General features: G+C 42.0%; 1 protein-coding gene across 21 annotated transcripts in view; it reads left to right on the forward strand.

Annotated features, from left to right (window-relative positions):
- Positions 1 to 19420, forward strand: part of LOC131691078 (metabotropic glutamate receptor 8) — a 1433400-nt gene that overhangs the window by 369714 nt on the left and 1044266 nt on the right. For all 21 annotated transcript variants that reach the window (XR_009305687.1, XR_009305689.1, XR_009305690.1 and 18 more), the window contains 2 exons: positions 1946 to 2116; positions 2170 to 2314. Coding sequence is in view for 17 of the 21 variants with exons in the window: in XM_058977259.1 (XP_058833242.1) it covers positions 1946 to 2116; positions 2170 to 2314 (316 nt within the window). In the remaining 4 variants the exon portion in view is untranslated. The remainder of the gene's footprint in view (positions 1 to 1945; positions 2117 to 2169; positions 2315 to 19420) is intronic.

The following is a 19420-nucleotide window of genomic DNA, read 5'->3' on the forward strand; positions in this document are numbered from 1 at the left end:
AGCCTGAATGTTTTCATTTTCTCAACAAACTTACAAACGTCTTTGCCAATGCATTGTTTAAACTTTTCATTCCACCAAGAAGTGACTAAGAATGAATAGCGACTATTTTGAGATTTTGTGTTGCATTCTGCATTTATTCAGCTTAACCATAAATCGAAACTTAAACCACCTGAAACAAACTGAAAAGGAGAACACCGTACTCGAGATAGACTAACAAAATTCTTTAGCCGATTAAATGTGGAATGCAGGAAAAAATCTTACAACAGTCGCAATTTATTCTTAGTCACTTCTTAGTGGTATGAAAAGTAGGAACAGTATATTGGCAAAGACGTTTGTAAGTTTGTTGAGAATATGAAAACATTCAAGGCTTATAATAAGTGAACTAAAGCATATATGTTGTATATGTATCGTACTCGTTACAACTATAAATCTTCATTTATGATAATATTTTTAATTAACACATATTAAACTAAATTTTAACAATGGAACTGGCGACGTTCTAAACAATAGAAGTTATTATATGCTGTACAACAGAGGTTGCCGCGTGCTAAATAATTGATACCGCAATGTTGGCTGTGGTTAGTGCGTTTTCCTGGGCATCTTCGAAATGCTCCGCATGTTGAAAGAGCGCGGCGCGTGACATGAAACTTCATATCTCTGAACAGAAACAAAAGGACAACAATATCTTTTCAGATTATTGAAGGTGAACGTTTTTCACGTTATTTGACACATTTTTTGTATGTATGTGTATTTGACACATGTATGTAAAATACTGATATTTAAACAAATATTTCGTCAATACATTTGTCATATGACAGTGTAAGTAGCATTTTATAAGTGTGCAAAAATTCGTTCCATTATCTGGAGTAGTTTTTGAGAAATAAGAAAGTGAAAAAGATGCAATTTTATTGTTTTCAAAAGTTTAAAAGCCTATAATTTAAACAAAAAAGCAAGTTTAACAAGATATTCATACCAAAAGTTACATTCCACAAAAAAATATTTTTCATGAAAATCGGTAATTTTGCGGAAATTTCGAGGCCCACTTGAAGTGGTGTGACTCATAAAGTAACTCACCTAAATATGTTATTTTCTCATAAAAAATTAGATTCAATAGAATAATTTACCAAAGTTTTATTTTGTATTTGAGAGTATCAGTAAACATACCTACAATTCTTAAATATAAGCTTTTATCAACATTTTATTGAAATCGCTGTTATTAATACCACTATACGTTACCACCACTTAAAATCACTACACTTTGTGAATCGAAAACTTCGCTTCGACGGGAAATTGCTAAATTAGTATATCGTCCAATAGAAATTTTCGTAAATAAATAATTTTGTGCCAACTGATTTTGACTGATCGAGGGCTGATGTCAAAGTAAAAATATAAATGTTGCAAAAATGTTTTGATATGATGGTACTGATACATAAAAGTCTTGAAAAACAAATTTTCCTTGAGGACAATTTTTTAAAAAAATATTTCTTGAGACATTTTTTATCATCGAATTTTTCAAAAGAACTGATCTGCGGAACAGAACGAAACCAAAAATTACAAGGGGTTTTCTGGTCGCCTGACATCCAGAAACAATTTAACACGTGATTGGCTTATAACCAAAAGGCGCCATCAATTTGTAGATATTGTAGCATAAACCTAGATGTGCGATACTTGTCCCTGTATTGCAAAAAAACATACGATAGGGGAAGATAAGAACTTAGTATTTCCATATGCATGCAGTTTATAAAGCGAGATTAGCAATAGAGAAGAAGGAAAGTTGAAAATCATCTACGGAAAATTATAAATTCACGCCATCTTCTGGTATAGATACTTGTTTTGAAATATGAAGGCTATAAATAAACAAACATTACTTTTATTAAATTGTTACTAAAGTGGCTAATTCCTAAAGTATCGTACCGTACTGATTACAATCTTTTTATTGAAACAGGTGTCATACTTTTCAACAAGTCCTGAATTGAGCAATAAACAACGATTCGAATATTTTTCACGGACTATTCCATCGGATCACTACCAAGTAAAGGCAATAGTGGATATAGTACGGAAACTAGGTTGGAGTTATATCTCAATAATTTATGAAGAGAGTAACTACGGTATAAAGGTATAACTTACGGAGAACTAAAAATAAACGTATATTCATGTTCCTCCTTATAGGCTTTCGAGGAGTTGGATGAACTGCTGTCGAAAAATGGCATATGTATCGCAATTAAAGAAAAACTTGTTAAAGACTCCGGTGTAGCAGAGAAGATCGCATATGATAATATTGTACTGAAACTATTAACAAAGCCGAGAGCAAAAGGTAAGAGTTCGTCGCTGTTCTGCTATCTTATGACAAGCGCCATTTAGCACATTTCGAGAAAAACGAACTTTGAGATTGAATATTTTGAAACTTATAAACGGTGGAAACAATTCAGAGAAGACAATTGATGATTCTATCTATTCTGTATTAATGTCTCAAATATTACGAAGATCGGTTGACTATATTGCAAGTTTTTACTAAAAATGTAAACAAAAGTCGCTCTCACACGTGTCATAGGTGTGTATTGATGACCAAATTTGTCTGGCGTGTCATAATCGTGTATGGAATTTTTTCCACACAAGTAAAGCATCAATTATTAACTTTTATTTATATCTTTGGCCTTATTTGGTCTGTAGGGGAGAGTGGGTACACTTGATCCCACTTTTGTTTTTTTCTCGTAACTTTTCAATGAAATAAAAAGCCGTGTGGTGTCCGGCGGGCTGAAATCTTTTTGCACTATTTCAACCAAGAATAGAACCTCTGGGAACTGCTCCCATGTCGTAAGAGGCGACTAACAACATGCTAGGAGTTCCTAGGCCGAGGTTTTGTTCCGTACCGAAGACTTAATCTGGACGGACCTTAAGGTTTTCCATATTACCCTCTTTCCAGTCTGTATTTAGAGAATCACTGACATATACCTTTTCTGATTCGCCTTTCTTGATTGTGTACCAACGTTTTAAGTTTCTTCTGGCGGTTGTATATTAGCCGTAAATGACGAAATCTAATTCTACACTAAGTAACAGAATATATTAATATACCGGCACTTCCACGCCAAGGTTTAACTTCCAAAGCTTTGGCTTAAAAACCGTTTTTAAAAAATGGAAACTTTCATGTAGGAAATTTATTGAATTGGCCTAAGATGGAGCTGTCGAATTTCACAAAAAGCTTTTTATGTTGCAAGTGATCTGTAGTTGTGTTAAATTAGGTATTTTTCTATTATATTTGGAACCGTCTACCGACAAATCTACATTTACGAATACCTCCAAAAGTGACTTCTTGAGGTCTCATGAAGGCCTGACACTAGCTTTATGATACTTTTGCTTTTCTAAACAGTAATAAAAATCTCAACATTCAAGAACTTCACTTTGTCAGAAAATGTAGGGCCATCGGAAGCTAAAACTTCGTAAAATCGCACTCCTGGTCCTTTTTTCAGTGCAGTACTCTACGTCACTCGTTCAAATTTGCACCGCTCTTATGGTAGTCGGTATTTGCTAGTATTACTGTTCTCCCATCCATTCTGGTAGTCAAACGGTGGGATAGCAAAATTCTTACAAGTTTCCTATCTCATGCCTCCACGCGAGTCTAAGTCTATTGATGACATTTGGTCCTTAGACCGCAGAATGAGAGGGTGCGAACAGAATGAGAGGGTGCGAACAGATCTAGTCGAGAAAACATTGCCGTAAAAATGAATAGTTGATCGGAAATTAGCCCCAATACGACTAATCTGACTAGTATCTATGAACACGGCTCAATACGTATTGAAAATTCGCCGCGTCTGTTTTTATGAACCTAATTTAAAGCTCCGTTATTGCTAACAAGCCCGTGCATCAGGTTAACAATCCTTTATATTTCCCTTCAGTGTTCGGTATTATCGCTCGTATACTTGTATTCCACAAACAATCGGATATGGAAAATAAGAAATACTTTCCTTGATTTATAACATCTCGCGCTATTTTTGCCAGTATAATATGCTGTCACTTGGTAGTTTTCAAGCCAATAAATATATCGTAGAGAAGAAGTAGCGAGTTCTGTCCAAATACTGTTGCAATAAATAGTGATCCGGCCCATTACGCAGATACGATTAGCTTTTCCAGGCAATACTCCCACGATCGGCTGTGTGGAGTTCAAATTGTTTTTGTTTAGGGAACATAGTATACTCTCGGTAGCCGGCTGCCCAGAGTTTAAAAATAACCAAAAACTAAACAAGATCATCTCTTTTTCGAGTGATCGTGCACTCGAAGACTAACTAAACAACTACCTAATAAAATATGCTTTACAGGTCGCATTTTTGCATACAGGTTTGCTTGGAGCGAATCCTAGACCTGATACCCTTCCAAACCACCAACTCCGCGACACCTATGGAAGAGTCTGATGAATCGTCGTCCTTCCGTTAAGTAGGTGGAGCATCAACACTTCCTGTCTACCTTATCCTTTATCCTTCCCCGTGAACGATGGAGATGGGGGCGGCCGGCAATGATGGCTATCATGCTGTTGAGGTTTTAATATGGGTCGGATTGGTATGAATTCCTACTTACCACTTCCTAAGCAACTCTTATTAGATAATCAGCAGTCAAACATGATGAAGTCAGTGTGCAATCCGCCAAAATCATCGTCACAACGCAACGCAACGCAACGCAACGCAACGTAACTTTTCAATGAAATAAAAATTTAGATTGCAAAATTCGCTATTTTGTAGTCAATTTGAATTGTAAGAGCTATGAATAATATGTAAATCCGAATACTATGCTCTGTCAGTAATATGAACTATTTTGAAATTCATGTCAAAACGAGGTTTTTGTAAAAACGTGTGGTAACTTGATCCTCTGCCTACTAGGGCTAAAGAAACAAGGCCCACTAGGACTAATAGACACGAATGTTCAGCTAATCACCTGTCCTGACAAATTAATTAATTAGACTACCTTTTTAGATGCACGACAAACTTTAGTGATAGTAGAAGGTCAAGACAAGTATTTGCGGTAAATCAGTGCTGTTTAACTGGATTTTCCAACCATCACTAACTTATATCATGATTTGTTCAGGGAAAAACATTTTAGACTAATTAATAGTGCCAGGCACTTTATGAAAATGATGTTTTTCTATTTCTATACATTTCAAAAGTGTTTGGGAGAGCTAATGATAGGGATCAAGTGTACCCAGTGTTACAGGGATCAAAGATACCTATTGTATGAGGTGAAGAAAATTTATGTTTTTGTATGTGTTGTAAAATTCTTTATTCGAAAAACGTTTTTTTCCTAGACAAAAGCCCTGAGAATGTTATCGTACTTGAAAATATTCATATATAATTAGTTCGTCGATCTCATACAACCGTTTAAAAAATTTGTAGAAAGAACTTTGAGATGGACATCAACACATATTTTCGAAAATATCATACAACTTTTCCAAACCAAATGTTATACATTAGATTTGTTTTTAAAACATCATAAACGACAAAAGATTACATTTTCTTTTCATATTGTGGTAACTTTTGATGTATAGATTATGAGATATGGCCAGGGAATCAAATATCCCAAAGGATCAAGTGCCCTCACTCTCCCCTAAACAATCGGTTGGATGCATTTTGAGTGAAATGAAACGGGGAATCTAGAAAAAATAGTAAGTTTTTTTTACAGTGTTGCCAAATATGCAATATTTTCAATTTAAAACTTAAACTTGTTTTTGGGGCTGTGCCAACGTAAGGACTCGATTCACACTCACAAAAACGCGACGCGAGACAGGACACAACACTTATTGTCCTTACTAACTTTAAAAACGGATTAAAAATTACCTTTTTGTCGACCGGTTTCGGGCTCGATGTTGCCCATCTACAGGACGATGTCCGACTGATTACTGGATAACAAATACAATCATACTGCGTTTGACCAATATATACTGCGGCGCAATCTTTACAGGGGATTAGGTAGATCCCCGATTTTTGATCGGTTGGAACCTTGTCTTTTAGGTTACACAAGAGGTCTTTCACGGGGTTACCACTTTTGTATGCGACTTGGTAACCATGCTGTTTTAGGACGGTTTGAACGGGGTTAGTAATTTTGGGGTAAAACGGTAAGCAGATTCTACGTTCCTGTTTTTTATCCGGCTCTAACGTTGTCGCGTTTTGTCTGTGCTTTTTCCTTTTGTGTTTCCTTAGAATTTTGTCCACAAATCCTTTTTCATACCCGTTCAATTCAGCAGCTTTGTATATTTTATCCCGCTCGGCCTTGAAGTCTTCATTTTCCATCGGTACATTGAACAGACGATGGGCCATGGAATGGAAGGCTGCTTGTTTTTGAGCGCCGAAATGGTTAGAGTCGGAAGTTATGTATCTGTCTGTGGCTGTCGGTTTACGATAGATCCCGAATTTTAGTTTGTTGTCCGCTTTCCTGGTTATCATTAGGTCTAGGAATGGCAATTTTCCTTCTATTTCCTTCTCTACCATAAACTTTATTGTGCTGTGACGGGAGTTCAATAGGTCAAGGGTCTGTGTTAGGTAGCGTTCTTTCACGGCTGCGAAAATGTCGTCCACGTAGCATCTCCAAACTCGAGGGAAGAGCTTTTCGTTGCCTAAAGCTACCTCGAAATCGCTCAAGAAAACGTCTGCTAGTAGAGGCGAAAGCTTGTTGCCCATGCTAAGGCCAAACGTTTGCTTGTAGAACTTCCCTCTAAACGTGAAAAAGTTCTGTTTCATGCAACACTCTGCCACTGAAAGGTAGGCTTCGACCTGATGGGGTAACACGCGGTTTCGCTCCAGATGTCGTCGAAGACTTTCCAAGGCGTCAGATACTGGTACGTTTGGAAATAAAGCAGTCACATCAAACGATACCAGAACTTCACCCCGCCTGGCCTCAAAATCTTTCAGTTGCTCCACCAAATCTATGCTGTTTTTTACACTTTTTCCGTGAGTAACAGGGTACTTTTTCATTTCATCCACCAGCCAAGCAGCCATCTTCTCGGTGGGCGCGCAAATGTTGGATGAGATTGGTCGCATAGATACTGGGTTTTTATGAATTTTCGGCAGGCAGTATAGTGAAGGGACTTTCGGGTTCGGGACGTGGAATCTCCGTTCGAATTTTTCTTCTCCCATCAAACGAGCGACCTTCTGACGGACAGTGTTTGCCTCCTCTATCATTACGTTGAACGGGTCTTTCGGCTTACCGTTTTTATATTTGCACTCTTCGTACGGACCAGTACTAATCATGTCGAGAACGCAACGATCGTAATCTTGTTTGTCCATGATCACAACCGCATTTCCTTTATCTGCACGAGAGTACAACACGTCCCGGGTTTTCAGTTCGCGAATTACGCTCAAAACATCGGTGCTTGACCGTTGCTCTTCGGGTTTTCTGTTGGCTTCATCCGAAAGGCAATGCTCCAGATCATGACGGATGGCTGACTTCGACGTGAAACTGTTGTACTGTATGGCGCTTTCAATATTATTCACTGTTTCGGCAAGTGGGGTATGTGAAGGAGGGCTGCATAGTTTAATCCCTTGTTCAGCAGATCCAGCTCAGCTTCTGATGGTTGTGTGGACGAGAGATTTATCACAAAATTGTCGATGATCTGCGGGGAACACTTTGCTTTCTTTGGAGACTGTGTATGGGCGAGAGAAAGCAATTTTTTCCCGTGCCTTTGCTTCGTCCTTTTCACGCGCTGCCACAGATTGTGATTTATTTTTCTCAACGCTGTTTGCCAGCACTCGCTCTGTTCTACAACAATACACTCCGCTGTGGAGTGGTAAGTAACCTAATTTAATAGCTGCAAGTGTAGGGAGTACAACTTTTCTTCCACCACGGATAATTGCTTGTGTTTGCACTTAATTTCTTCAATAAGCCAAATTCTTCGCGCACTTTTGGCTGCCTTCTCACTAGATTCACTACTTGTGGACGGTTTCATATGTATAAATTTCGGTATTAGACCTCTTCTTTTGCACCTTGTGAGGAATTGGATATCTAGCAGTAGCATTCTCTACTTTGTAATCAGTTGGCCATAAAGGCGAAAGCACTTGGAGGTTGTAACCTTCATTACACTTGTTTTTTGGGGCTGTGTCAACCTAAGGACTCGATTCACACTCACAAAAACGCGACGCGAGACAGGACACAACACTTATTGTCCTTAGTAACTTTAAAAAAGGATTAAAAATTACCTTTTTGTCGACCGGTTTCGGGCTCGATGTTGCCCATCTACAGGACGATGTCCGACTGATTACTGGATAACAAATACAATTATACTGCGTGCAGTACTCGTCGAGAAGAGAATAAAAACACAAAAATTCACTGAATTCTCAGGTTTGTCAAGTGGAAAAGGGGTGATGATATTGGCGCATCGTCCTCGTTCATAAGCGCGTGTTCAGCATTGGCTATGTACATTGATTCCCATGCGTTCAGGTGTGCAGCTTTCCGTACAATTTTCACGAGTTTCACACTGTCCCAGTCTATTGTGTGATTGTGGGCTATAGTGTGTGCTGCCACACTGGAGTCGTTGCCTCTTTCGTGGTCGACAGCATGTTTATGTTCTCGAATGCGGACTTTGAACTTTCGGCGAGTTTGACCAACATATACTGCGGCGCAATCTTTACAGGGGATTTGGTAGATCCCCGATTTTTGATCGGTTGGAACCTTGTCTTTTAGGTTACACAAGGTCTTTCAAGGTGTTACCACTTTTGTATGCGACTTGGTAACCATGCTGTTTTAGGACGGTTTGAACGGGGTTAGTAATTTTGGGGTAAAACGGTAAGCAGATTCCACGTTCCTGTTTTTTGTCCGGCTCTAACGTTGTCGCGTTTTGTTTGTGCTTTTTCCTTTTGTGTTTCCTTAGAATTTTGTCCACAAATCCTTTTTCATACCCGTTCAATTCAGCAGCTTTGTATATTTTATCCCGCTCGGCCTTGAAGTCTTCATTTTCCATCGGTACATTGAACAGACGATGGGCCATGGAATGGAAGGCTGCTTGTTTTTGAGCGCCGAAATGGTTAGAGTCGGAAGTTATGTATCTGTCTGTGGCTGTCGGTTTACGATAGATCCCGAATTTTAGTTTGTTGTCCGCTTTCCTGGTTATCATTAGGTCTAGGAATGGCAATTTTCCATCTATTTCCTTCTCTACCATAAACTTTATTGTGCTGTGACGGGGAGTTCAATAGATCAAGGGTCTGTGTTAGGTAGCGCTCTTTCACGGCTGCGAAAATGTCGTCCACGTAGCGTCTCCAAACTCGAGGGAAGAGCTTTTCGTTGCCTAAAGTTACCTCGAAATCGCTCAAGAAAACGTCTACTAGTTGAGGCGAATGTTCGTTGCCCATGCTAAGGCCAAACGTTTGCTTGTAGAATCTGTGGCAGCGCGTGAAAAGGACGAAGCAAAGCACGGGAAAAAATTGCTTTCTCTCGCCCATACACAGTCTCCAAAGAAAGCAAAGTGCTCCCCGCTGATCATCGACAATTTTGTGATAAATCTCTCGTCCACACAACCATCAGAAGCTGAGCTGGATCTGCTGAACAAGGGATTAAACTATGCAGCCCTCCTTCACATACCCCACTTGCCGAAACAGTGAATAATATTGAAAGCGCCATACAGTACAACAGTTTCACGTCGAAGTCAGCCATCCGTCATGATCTGGAGCATTGCCTTTCGGATGAAGCCAACAGAAAACCCGAAGAGCAACGGTCAAGCACCGATGTTTTGAGCGTAATTCGCGAACTGAAAACCCGGGACGTGTTGTACTCTCGTGCAGATAAGGGAAATGCGGTTGTGATCATGGACAAACAAGATTACGATCGTTGTGTTCTCGACATGATTAGTACTGGTCCGTACGAAGAGTGCAAATATAAAAACGGTAAGCCGAAAGACCCGCTCAACGTAATGATAGAGGAGGCAAACACTGTCCGTCAGAAGGTCGCTCGTTTGATGGGAGAAGAAAAACTCGAACGGAGATTCCACGTCTCGAACCCGAAAGTCCCTTCACTATACTGCCTGCCGAAAATTCATAAAAACCCAGTGTCTATGCGACCAATCTCATCCAACATTTGCGCGCCCACCGAGGAGATGGCTGCTTGGCTGGTGGATGAAATGAAAAAGTACCCTGTTACTCACGGAAAAAGTGTAAAAAACAGCATAGATTTGGTGGAGCAACTGAAAGATTTTGAGGCCAGGCGGGGTGAAGTTCTGGTATCGTTTGATGTGACTGCTTTATTTCCAAACGTACCAGTATCTGACGCCTTGGAAAGTCTTCGACGACATCTGGAGCGAAACCGCGTGTTACCCCATCAGGTCGAAGCCTACCTTTCAATGGCAGAGTGTTGCATGAAACAGAACTTTTTCACGTTTAGAGGGAAGTTCTACAAGCAAACGTTTGGCCTTAGCATGGGCAACAAGCTTTCGCCTCTACTAGCAGACGTTTTCTTGAGCGATTTCGAGGTAGCTTTAGGCAACGAAAAGCTCTTCCCTCGAGTTTGGAGACGCTACGTGGACGACATTTTTGCAGCCGTGAAAGAACGCTACCTAACACAGACCCTTGACCTATTGAACTCCCGTCACAGCACAATAAAGTTTATGGTAGAGAAGGAAATAGATGGAAAATTGCCATTCCTAGACCTAATGATAACCAGGAAAGCGGACAACAAACTAAAATTCGGGATCTATCGTAAACCGACAGCCACAGACAGATACATAACTTCCGACTCTAACCATTTCGGCGCTCAAAAACAAGCAGCCTTCCATTCCATGGCCCATCGTCTGTTCAATGTACCGATGGAAAATGAAGACTTCAAGGCCGAGCGGGATAAAATATACATAGCTGCTGAATTGAACGGGTATGAAAAAGGATTTGTGGACAAAATTCTAAGGAAACACAAAAGGAAAAAGCACAGACAAAACGCGACAACGTTAGAGCCGGATAAAAAACAGGAACGTAGAATCTGCTTACCGTTTTACCCCAAAATTACTAACCCCGTTCAAACCGTCCTAAAACAGCATGGTTGCCAAGTCGCATACAAAAGTGGTAACACCTTGAAAGACCTCTTGTGTAACCTAAAAGACAAGATTCCAACCGATCAAAAATCGGGGATCTAGAGCCCCCCCCCCCCCCCCTTGTAAAGATTGCGCCGCAGTATATATTGGTCAAACTCGCCGAAAGTTCAAAGTCCGCATTCGAGAACATAAACATGCTGTCGACCACGAAAGAGGCAACGACTCCAGTGTGGCAGCACACACTATAGCCCACAATCACACAATAGACTGGGATAGTGCGAAACTCGTGAAAACTGTACGGAAAGCTGCACACCTGAACGCATGGGAATCAATGTACATAGCCAATGCTGAACACGCGCTTATGAACGAGGACGATGCGCCAATATCATCACCCCTTTTCCACTTGACAAACCTGAGAATTCAGTGAATTTTTGTGTTTTTATTCTCTTCTCGACGAGTACTGCACGCAGTATGATTGTATTTGTTATCCAGTAATCAGTCGGACATCGTCCTGTAGATGGGCAACATCGAGCCCGAAACCGGTCGACAAAAAGGTAATTTTTAATCCTTTTTTAAAGTTAGTAAGGACAATAAGTGTTGTGTCCTGTCTCGCGTCGCGTTTTTGTGAGTGTGAATCGAGTCCTTAGGTTGACACAGCCCCAAAAAACAAGTGTAATGAAGGTTACAACCTCCAAGTGCTTTCGCCTTTATGGCCGACTGATTACAAAGAAGAGAATGCTACTGCTAGATATCCAATTCCTCACAAGGTGCAAAAGAAGAGGTCTAATACCGAAATTTATACATATAAAACCGTGCACAAGCAGTGAATCTAGTGAGAAGGCAGCCAAAAGTGCGCGAAGAATTTGGCTTATTGAAGAAATTAAGTGCAAACACAAGCAATTATCCGCGGTGGAAGAAAAGTTGTACTCCCTACACTTGCAGCTATTAAATCAGGTTACTTACCACTCCACAGCGGAGTGTATTGTTGTAGAACAGAGCGAGTGCTGGCAAACAGCGTTGAGAAAAATAAATCACAATCTGTGGCAGCGCGTGAAAAGGACGAAGCAAAGGCACGGGAAAAATTGCTTTCTCTCGCCCATACACAGTCTCCAAAGAAAGCAAAGTGCTCCCCGCAGATCATCGACAATTTTGTGATAAATCTCTCGTCCACACAACCATCAGAAGCTGAGCTGGATCTGCTGAACAAGGGATTAAACTATGCAGCCCTCCTTCACATACCCCACTTGCCGAAACAGTGAATAATATTGAAAGCGCCATACAGTACAACAGTTTCACGTCGAAGTCAGCCATCCGTCATGATCTGGAGCATTGCCTTTCGGATGAAGCCAACAGAAAACCCGAAGAGCAACGGTCAAGCACCGATGTTTTGAGCGTAATTCGCGAACTGAAAACCCGGGACGTGGTGTGCTCTCGTGCAGATAAAGGAAATGCGGTTGTGATCATGGACAAACAAGATTACGATCGTCGCGTTCTCGACATGATTAGTACTGGTCCGTACGAAGAGTGCAAATATAAAAACGGTAAGCCGAAAGACCCGCTCAACGTAATGATAGAGGAGGCAAACACTGTCCGTCAGAAGGTCGCTCGTTTGATGGGAGAAGAAAAACTCGAACGGAGATTCCACGTCTCGAACCCGAAAGTCCCTTCACTATACTGCCTGCCGAAAATTCATAAAAACCCAGTGTCTATGCGACCAATCTCATCCAACATTTGCGCGCCCACCGAGGAGATGGCTGCTTGGCTGGTGGATGAAATGAAAAAGTACCCTGTTACTCACGGAAAAAGTGTAAAAAACAGCATAGATTTGGTGGAGCAACTGAAAGATTTTGAGGCCAGGCGGGGTGAAGTTCTGGTATCGTTTGATGTGACTGCTTTATTTCCAAACGTACCAGTATCTGACACCTTGGAAAGTCTTCGACGACATCTGGAGCGAAACCGCGTGTTACCCCATCAGGTCGAAGCCTACCTTTCAATGGCAGAGTGTTGCATGAAACAGAACTTTTTCACGTTTAGAGGGAAGTTCTACAAGCAAACGTTTGGCTTTAGCATGGGCAACAAGCTTTCGCCTCTACTAGCAGACGTTTTCTTGAGCGATTTCGAGATAGCTTTAGGCAACGAAAAGCTCTTCCCTCGAGTTTGGAGACGCTACGTGGACGACATTTTTGCAGCCGTGAAAGAACGCTACCTAACACAGACCCTTGACCTATTGAACTCCCGTCACAGCACAATAAAGTTTATGGTAGAGAAGGAAATAGATGGAAAATTGCCATTCCTAGACCTAATGATAACCAGGAAAGCGGACAACAAACTAAAATTCGGGATCTATCGTAAACCGACAGCCACAGACAGATACATAACTTCCGACTCTAACCATTTCGGCGCTCAAAAACAAGCAGCCTTCCATTCCATGGCCCATCGTCTGTTCAATGTACCGATGGAAAATGAAGACTTCAAGGCCGAGCGGGATAAAATATACATAGCTGCTGAATTGAACGGGTATGAAAAAGGATTTGTGGACAAAATTCTAAGGAAACACAAAAGGAAAAAGCACAGACAAAACGCGACAACGTTAGAGCCGGATAAAAAACAGGAACGTAGAATCTGCTTACCGTTTTACCCCAAAATTACTAACCCCGTTCAAACCGTCCTAAAACAGCATGGTTGCCAAGTCGCATACAAAAGTGGTAACACCTTGAAAGACCTCTTGTGTAACCTAAAAGACAAGATTCCAACCGATCAAAAATCGGGGATCTAGAGCCCTCCCCCCCCCCCCCTTGTAAAGATTGCGCCGCAGTATATATTGGTCAAACTCGCCGAAAGTTCAAAGTCCGCATTCGAGAACATAAACATGCTGTCGACCACGAAAGAGGCAACGACTCCAGTGTGGCAGCACACACTATAGCCCACAATCACACAATAGACTGGGATAGTGCGAAACTCGTGAAAACTGTACGGAAAGCTGCACACCTGAACGCATGGGAATCAATGTACATAGCCAATGCTGAACACGCGCTTATGAACGAGGACGATGCGCCAATATCATCACCCCTTTTCCACTTGACAAACCTGAGAATTCAGTGAATTTTTGTGTTTTTATTCTCTTCTCGACGAGTACTGCACGCAGTATGATTGTATTTGTTATCCAGTAATCAGTCGGACATCGTCCTGTAGATGGGCAACATCGAGCCCGAAACCGGTCGACAAAAAGGTAATTTTTAATCCTTTTTTAAAGTTACTAAGGACAATAAGTGTTGTGTCCTGTCTCGCGTCGCGTTTTTGTGAGTGTGAATCGAGTCCTTACGTTGACACAGCCCCAAAAAACAAGTGTAATGAAGGTTACAACCTCCAAGTGTTTTCGGCTTTATGGCCGACTGATTACAAAGAAGAGAATGCTACTGCTAGATATCCAATTCCTCACAAGGTGCAAAAGAAGAGGTCTAATACCGAAATTTATACATATAAAACCGTGCACAAGCAGTGAATCTAGTGAGAAGGCAGCCAAAAGTGCGCGAAGAATTTGGCTTATTGAAGAAATTAAGTGCAAACACAAGCAATTATCCGCGGTGGAAGAAAAGTTGTACTCCCTACACTTGCAGCTATTAAATCAGGTTACTTACCACTCCACAGCGGAGTGTATTGTTGTAGAACAGAGCGAGTGCTGGCAAACAGCGTTGAGAAAAATAAATCACAATCTGTGGCAGCGCGTGAAAAGGACGAAGCAAAGGCACGGGAAAAAATTGCTTTCTCTCGCCCATACACAGTCTCCAAAGAAAGCAAAGTGCTCCCCGCAGATCATCGACAATTTTGTGATAAATCTCTCGTCCACACAACCATCAGAAGCTGAGCTGGATCTGCTGAACAAGGGATTAAACTATGCAGCCCTCCTTCACATACCCCACTTGCCGAAACAGTGAATAATATTGAAAGCGCCATACAGTACAACAGTTTCACGTCGAAGTCAGCCATCCGTCATGATCTGGAGCATTGCCTTTCGGATGAAGCCAACAGAAAACCCGAAGAGCAACGATCAAGCACCGATGTTTTGAGCGTAATTCGCGAACTGAAAACCCGGGACGTGTTGTACTCTCGTGCAGATAAAGGAAATGCGGTTGTGATCATGGACAAACAAGATTACGATCGTCGAGTTCTCGACATTATTAGTACTGGTCCGTACGAAGAGTGCAAATATAAACACGGTAAGCCGAAAGACCCGCTCAACGTAATGATAGAGGAGGCAAACACTGTCCGTCAGAAGGTCGCTCGTTTGATGGGAGAAGAAAAATTCGAACGGAGATTCCACGTCTCGAACCCGAAAGTCCCTTCACTATACTGCCTGCCGAAAATTCATAAAAACCCAGTGTCTATGCGACCAATCTCATCCAACATTTGCGCGCCCACCGAGAAGATGGCTGCTTGGCTGGTGGATGAAATGAAAAAGTACCCTGTTACTCACGGAAAAAGTGTAAAAAACAGCATAGATTTGGTGGAGCAACTGAAAAATTTTGAGGCCAGGCGGGGTGAAGTTCTGGTATCGTTTGATGTGACTGCTTTATTTCCAAACGTACCAGTATCTGACGCCTTGGAAAGTCTTCGACGACATCTGGAGCGAAACCGCGTGTTACTCCATCAGGTCGAAGCCTACCTTTCAGTGGCAGAGTGTTGCATGAAACAGAACTTTTTCACGTTTAGAGGGAAGTTCTACAAGCAAACGTTTGGCCTTAGCATGGGCAACAAGCTTTCGCCTCTACTAGCAGACGTTTTCTTGAGCGATTTCGAGGTAGCTTTAGGCAACGAAAAGCTCTTCCCTCGAGTTTGGAGACGCTACGTGGACGACATTTTCGCAGCCGTGAAAGAACGCTACCTAACACAGACCCTTGACCTATTGAACTCCCGTCACAGCACAATAAAGTTTATGGTAGAGAAGGAAATAGATGGAAAATTGCCATTCCTAGACCTAATGATAACCAGGAAAGCGGACAACAAACTAAAATTCGGGATCTATCGTAAACCGACAGCCACAGACAGATACATAACTTCCGACTCTAACCATTTCGGCGCTCAAAAACAAGCAGCCTTCCATTCCATGGCCCATCGTCTGTTCAATGTACCGATGGAAAATGAAGACTTCAAGGCCGAGCGGGATAAAATATACATAGCTGCTGAATTGAACGGGTATGAAAAAGGATTTGTGGACAAAATTCTAAGGAAACACAAAAGGAAAAAGCACAGACAAAACGCGACAACGTTAGAGCCGGATAAAAAACAGGAACGTAGAATCTGCTTACCGTTTTACCCCAAAATTACTAACCCCGTTCAAACCGTCCTAAAACAGCATGGTTGCCAAGTCGCATACAAAAGTGGTAACACCTTGAAAGACCTCTTGTGTAACCTAAAAGACAAGATTCCAACCGATCAAAAATCGGGGATCTAGAGCCCTCCCCCCCCCCCTTGTAAAGATTGCGCCGCAGTATATATTGGTCAAACTCGCCGAAAGTTCAAAGTCCGCATTCGAGAACATAAACATGCTGTCGACCACGAAAGAGGCAACGACTCCAGTGTGGCAGCACACACTATAGCCCACAATCACACAATAGACTGGGATAGTGCGAAACTCGTGAAAACTGTACGGAAAGCTGCACACCTGAACGCATGGGAATCAATGTACATAGCCAATGCTGAACACGCGCTTATGAACGAGGACGATGCGCCAATATCATCACCCCTTTTCCACTTGACAAACCTGAGAATTCAGTGAATTTTTGTGTTTTTATTCTCTTCTCGACGAGTACTGCACGCAGTATGATTGTATTTGTTATCCAGTAATCAGTCGGACATCGTCCTGTAGATGGGCAACATCGAGCCCGAAACCGGTCGACAAAAAGGTAATTTTTAATCCTTTTTTAAAGTTACTAAGGACAATAAGTGTTGTGTCCTGTCTCGCGTCGCGTTTTTGTGAGTGTGAATCGAGTCCTTACGTTGACACAGCCCCAAAAAACAAGTGTAATGAAGGTTACAACCTCCAAGTGCTTTCGGCTTTATGGCCGACTGATTACAAAGAAGAGAATGCTACTGCTAGATATCCAATTCCTCACAAGGTGCAAAAGAAGAGGTCTAATACCGAAATTTATACATATAAAACCGTGCACAAGCAGTGAATCTAGTGAGAAGGCAGCCAAAAGTGCGCGAAGAATTTGGCTTATTGAAGAAATTAAGTGCAAACACAAGCAATTATCCGCGGTGGAAGAAAAGTTGTACTCCCTACACTTGCAGCTATTAAATCAGGTTACTTACCACTCCACAGCGGAGTGTATTGTTGTAGAACAGAGCGAGTGCTGGCAAACAGCGTTGAGAAAAATAAATCACAATCTGTGGCAGCGCGTGAAAAGGACGAAGCAAAGGCACGGGAAAAAATTGCTTTCTCTCGCCCATACACAGTCTCCAAAGAAAGCAAAGTGCTCCCCGCAGATCATCGACAATTTTGTGATAAATCTCTCGTCCACACAACCATCAGAAGCTGAGCTGGATCTGCTGAACAAGGGATTAAACTATGCAGCCCTCCTTCACATACCCCACTTGCCGAAACAGTGAATAATATTGAAAGCGCCATACAGTACAACAGTTTCACGTCGAAGTCAGCCATCCGTCATGATCTGGAGCATTGCCTTTCGGATGAAGCCAACAGAAAACCCGAAGAGCAACGATCAAGCACCGATGTTTTGAGCGTAATTCGCGAACTGAAAACCCGGGACGTGTTGTACTCTCGTGCAGATAAAGGAAATGCGGTTGTGATCATGGACAAACAAGATTACGATCGTCGAGTTCTCGACATTATTAGTACTGGTCCGTACGAAGAGTGCAAATATAAACACGGTAAGCCGAAAGACCCGCTCAACGTAATGATAGAGGAGGCAAACACTGTCCGTCAGAAGGTCGCTCGTTTGATGGGAGAAGAAAAATTCGAACGGAGATTCCACGTCTCGAACCCGAAAGTCCCTTCACTATACTGCCTGCCGAAAATTCATAAAAACCCAGTGTCTATGCGACCAATCTCATCCAACATTTGCGCGCCCACCGAGAAGATGGCTGCTTGGCTGGTGGATGAAATGAAAAAGTACCCTGTTACTCACGGAAAAAGTGTAAAAAACAGCATAGATTTGGTGGAGCAACTGAAAAATTTTGAGGCCAGGCGGGGTGAAGTTCTGGTATCGTTTGATGTGACTGCTTTATTTCCAAACGTACCAGTATCTGACGCCTTGGAAAGTCTTCGACGACATCTGGAGCGAAACCGCGTGTTACTCCATCAGGTCGAAGCCTACCTTTCAGTGGCAGAGTGTTGCATGAAACAGAACTTTTTCACGTTTAGAGGGAAGTTCTACAAGCAAACGTTTGGCCTTAGCATGGGCAACAAGCTTTCGCCTCTACTAGCAGACGTTTTCTTGAGCGATTTCGAGGTAGCTTTAGGCAACGAAAAGCTCTTCCCTCGAGTTTGGAGACGCTACGTGGACGACATTTTCGCAGCCGTGAAAGAACGCTACCTAACACAGACCCTTGACCTATTGAACTCCCGTCACAGCACGATAAAGTTTACGGTAGAGAAGGAAATAGAAGGAAAATTGCCATTCCTAGACCTAATGATAACCAGGAAGGCGGACAACAAACTAAAATTCGGGATCTATCGTAAACCGACAGCCACAGACAGATACATAACTTCCGACTCTAACCATTTCGGCGCTCAAAAACAAGCAGCCTTCCATTCCATGGCCCATCGTCTGTTCAATGTACCGATGGAAAATGAAGACTTCAAGGCCGAGCGGGATAAAATATACAAAGCTGCTGAATTGAACGGGTATGAAAAAGGATTTGTGGACAAAATTGTAAAGAAACACAAAAGGAAAAAGCACAGACAAAACGCGACAACGTTAGAGCCGGATAAAAAACAGGAACGTAGAATCTGCTTACCGTTTTACCCCAAAATTACTAACCCCGTTCAAACCGTCCTAAAACAGCATGGTTACCAAGTCGCATACAAAAGTGGTAACACCTTGAAAGACCTCTTGTGTAACCTAAAAGACAAGGTTCCAACCGATCAAAAATCGGGGATCTACCAAATCCCCTGTAAAGATTGCGCCGCAGTATATATTGGTCAAACTCGCCGAAAGTTCAAAGTCCGCATTCGAGAACATAAACATGCTGTCGACCACGAAAGAGGCAACGACTCCAGTGTGGCAGCACACACTATAGCCCACAATCACACAATAGACTGGGACAGTGCGAAACTCGTGAAAACTGTACGGAAAGCTGCACACCTGAACGCATGGGAATCAATGTACATCAGGCCCGGCGTTACACTTTTAGCCCGTGTGGGTAGTATGATAAGTATACGGTGAGAGGTCTATTACTGGGCATTTTCTC

The sequence above is a fragment of the Topomyia yanbarensis genome, chromosome 3, assembly GCF_030247195.1.
Source record: "Topomyia yanbarensis strain Yona2022 chromosome 3, ASM3024719v1, whole genome shotgun sequence".
Lineage (NCBI taxonomy): Eukaryota > Metazoa > Arthropoda > Insecta > Diptera > Culicidae > Topomyia > Topomyia yanbarensis.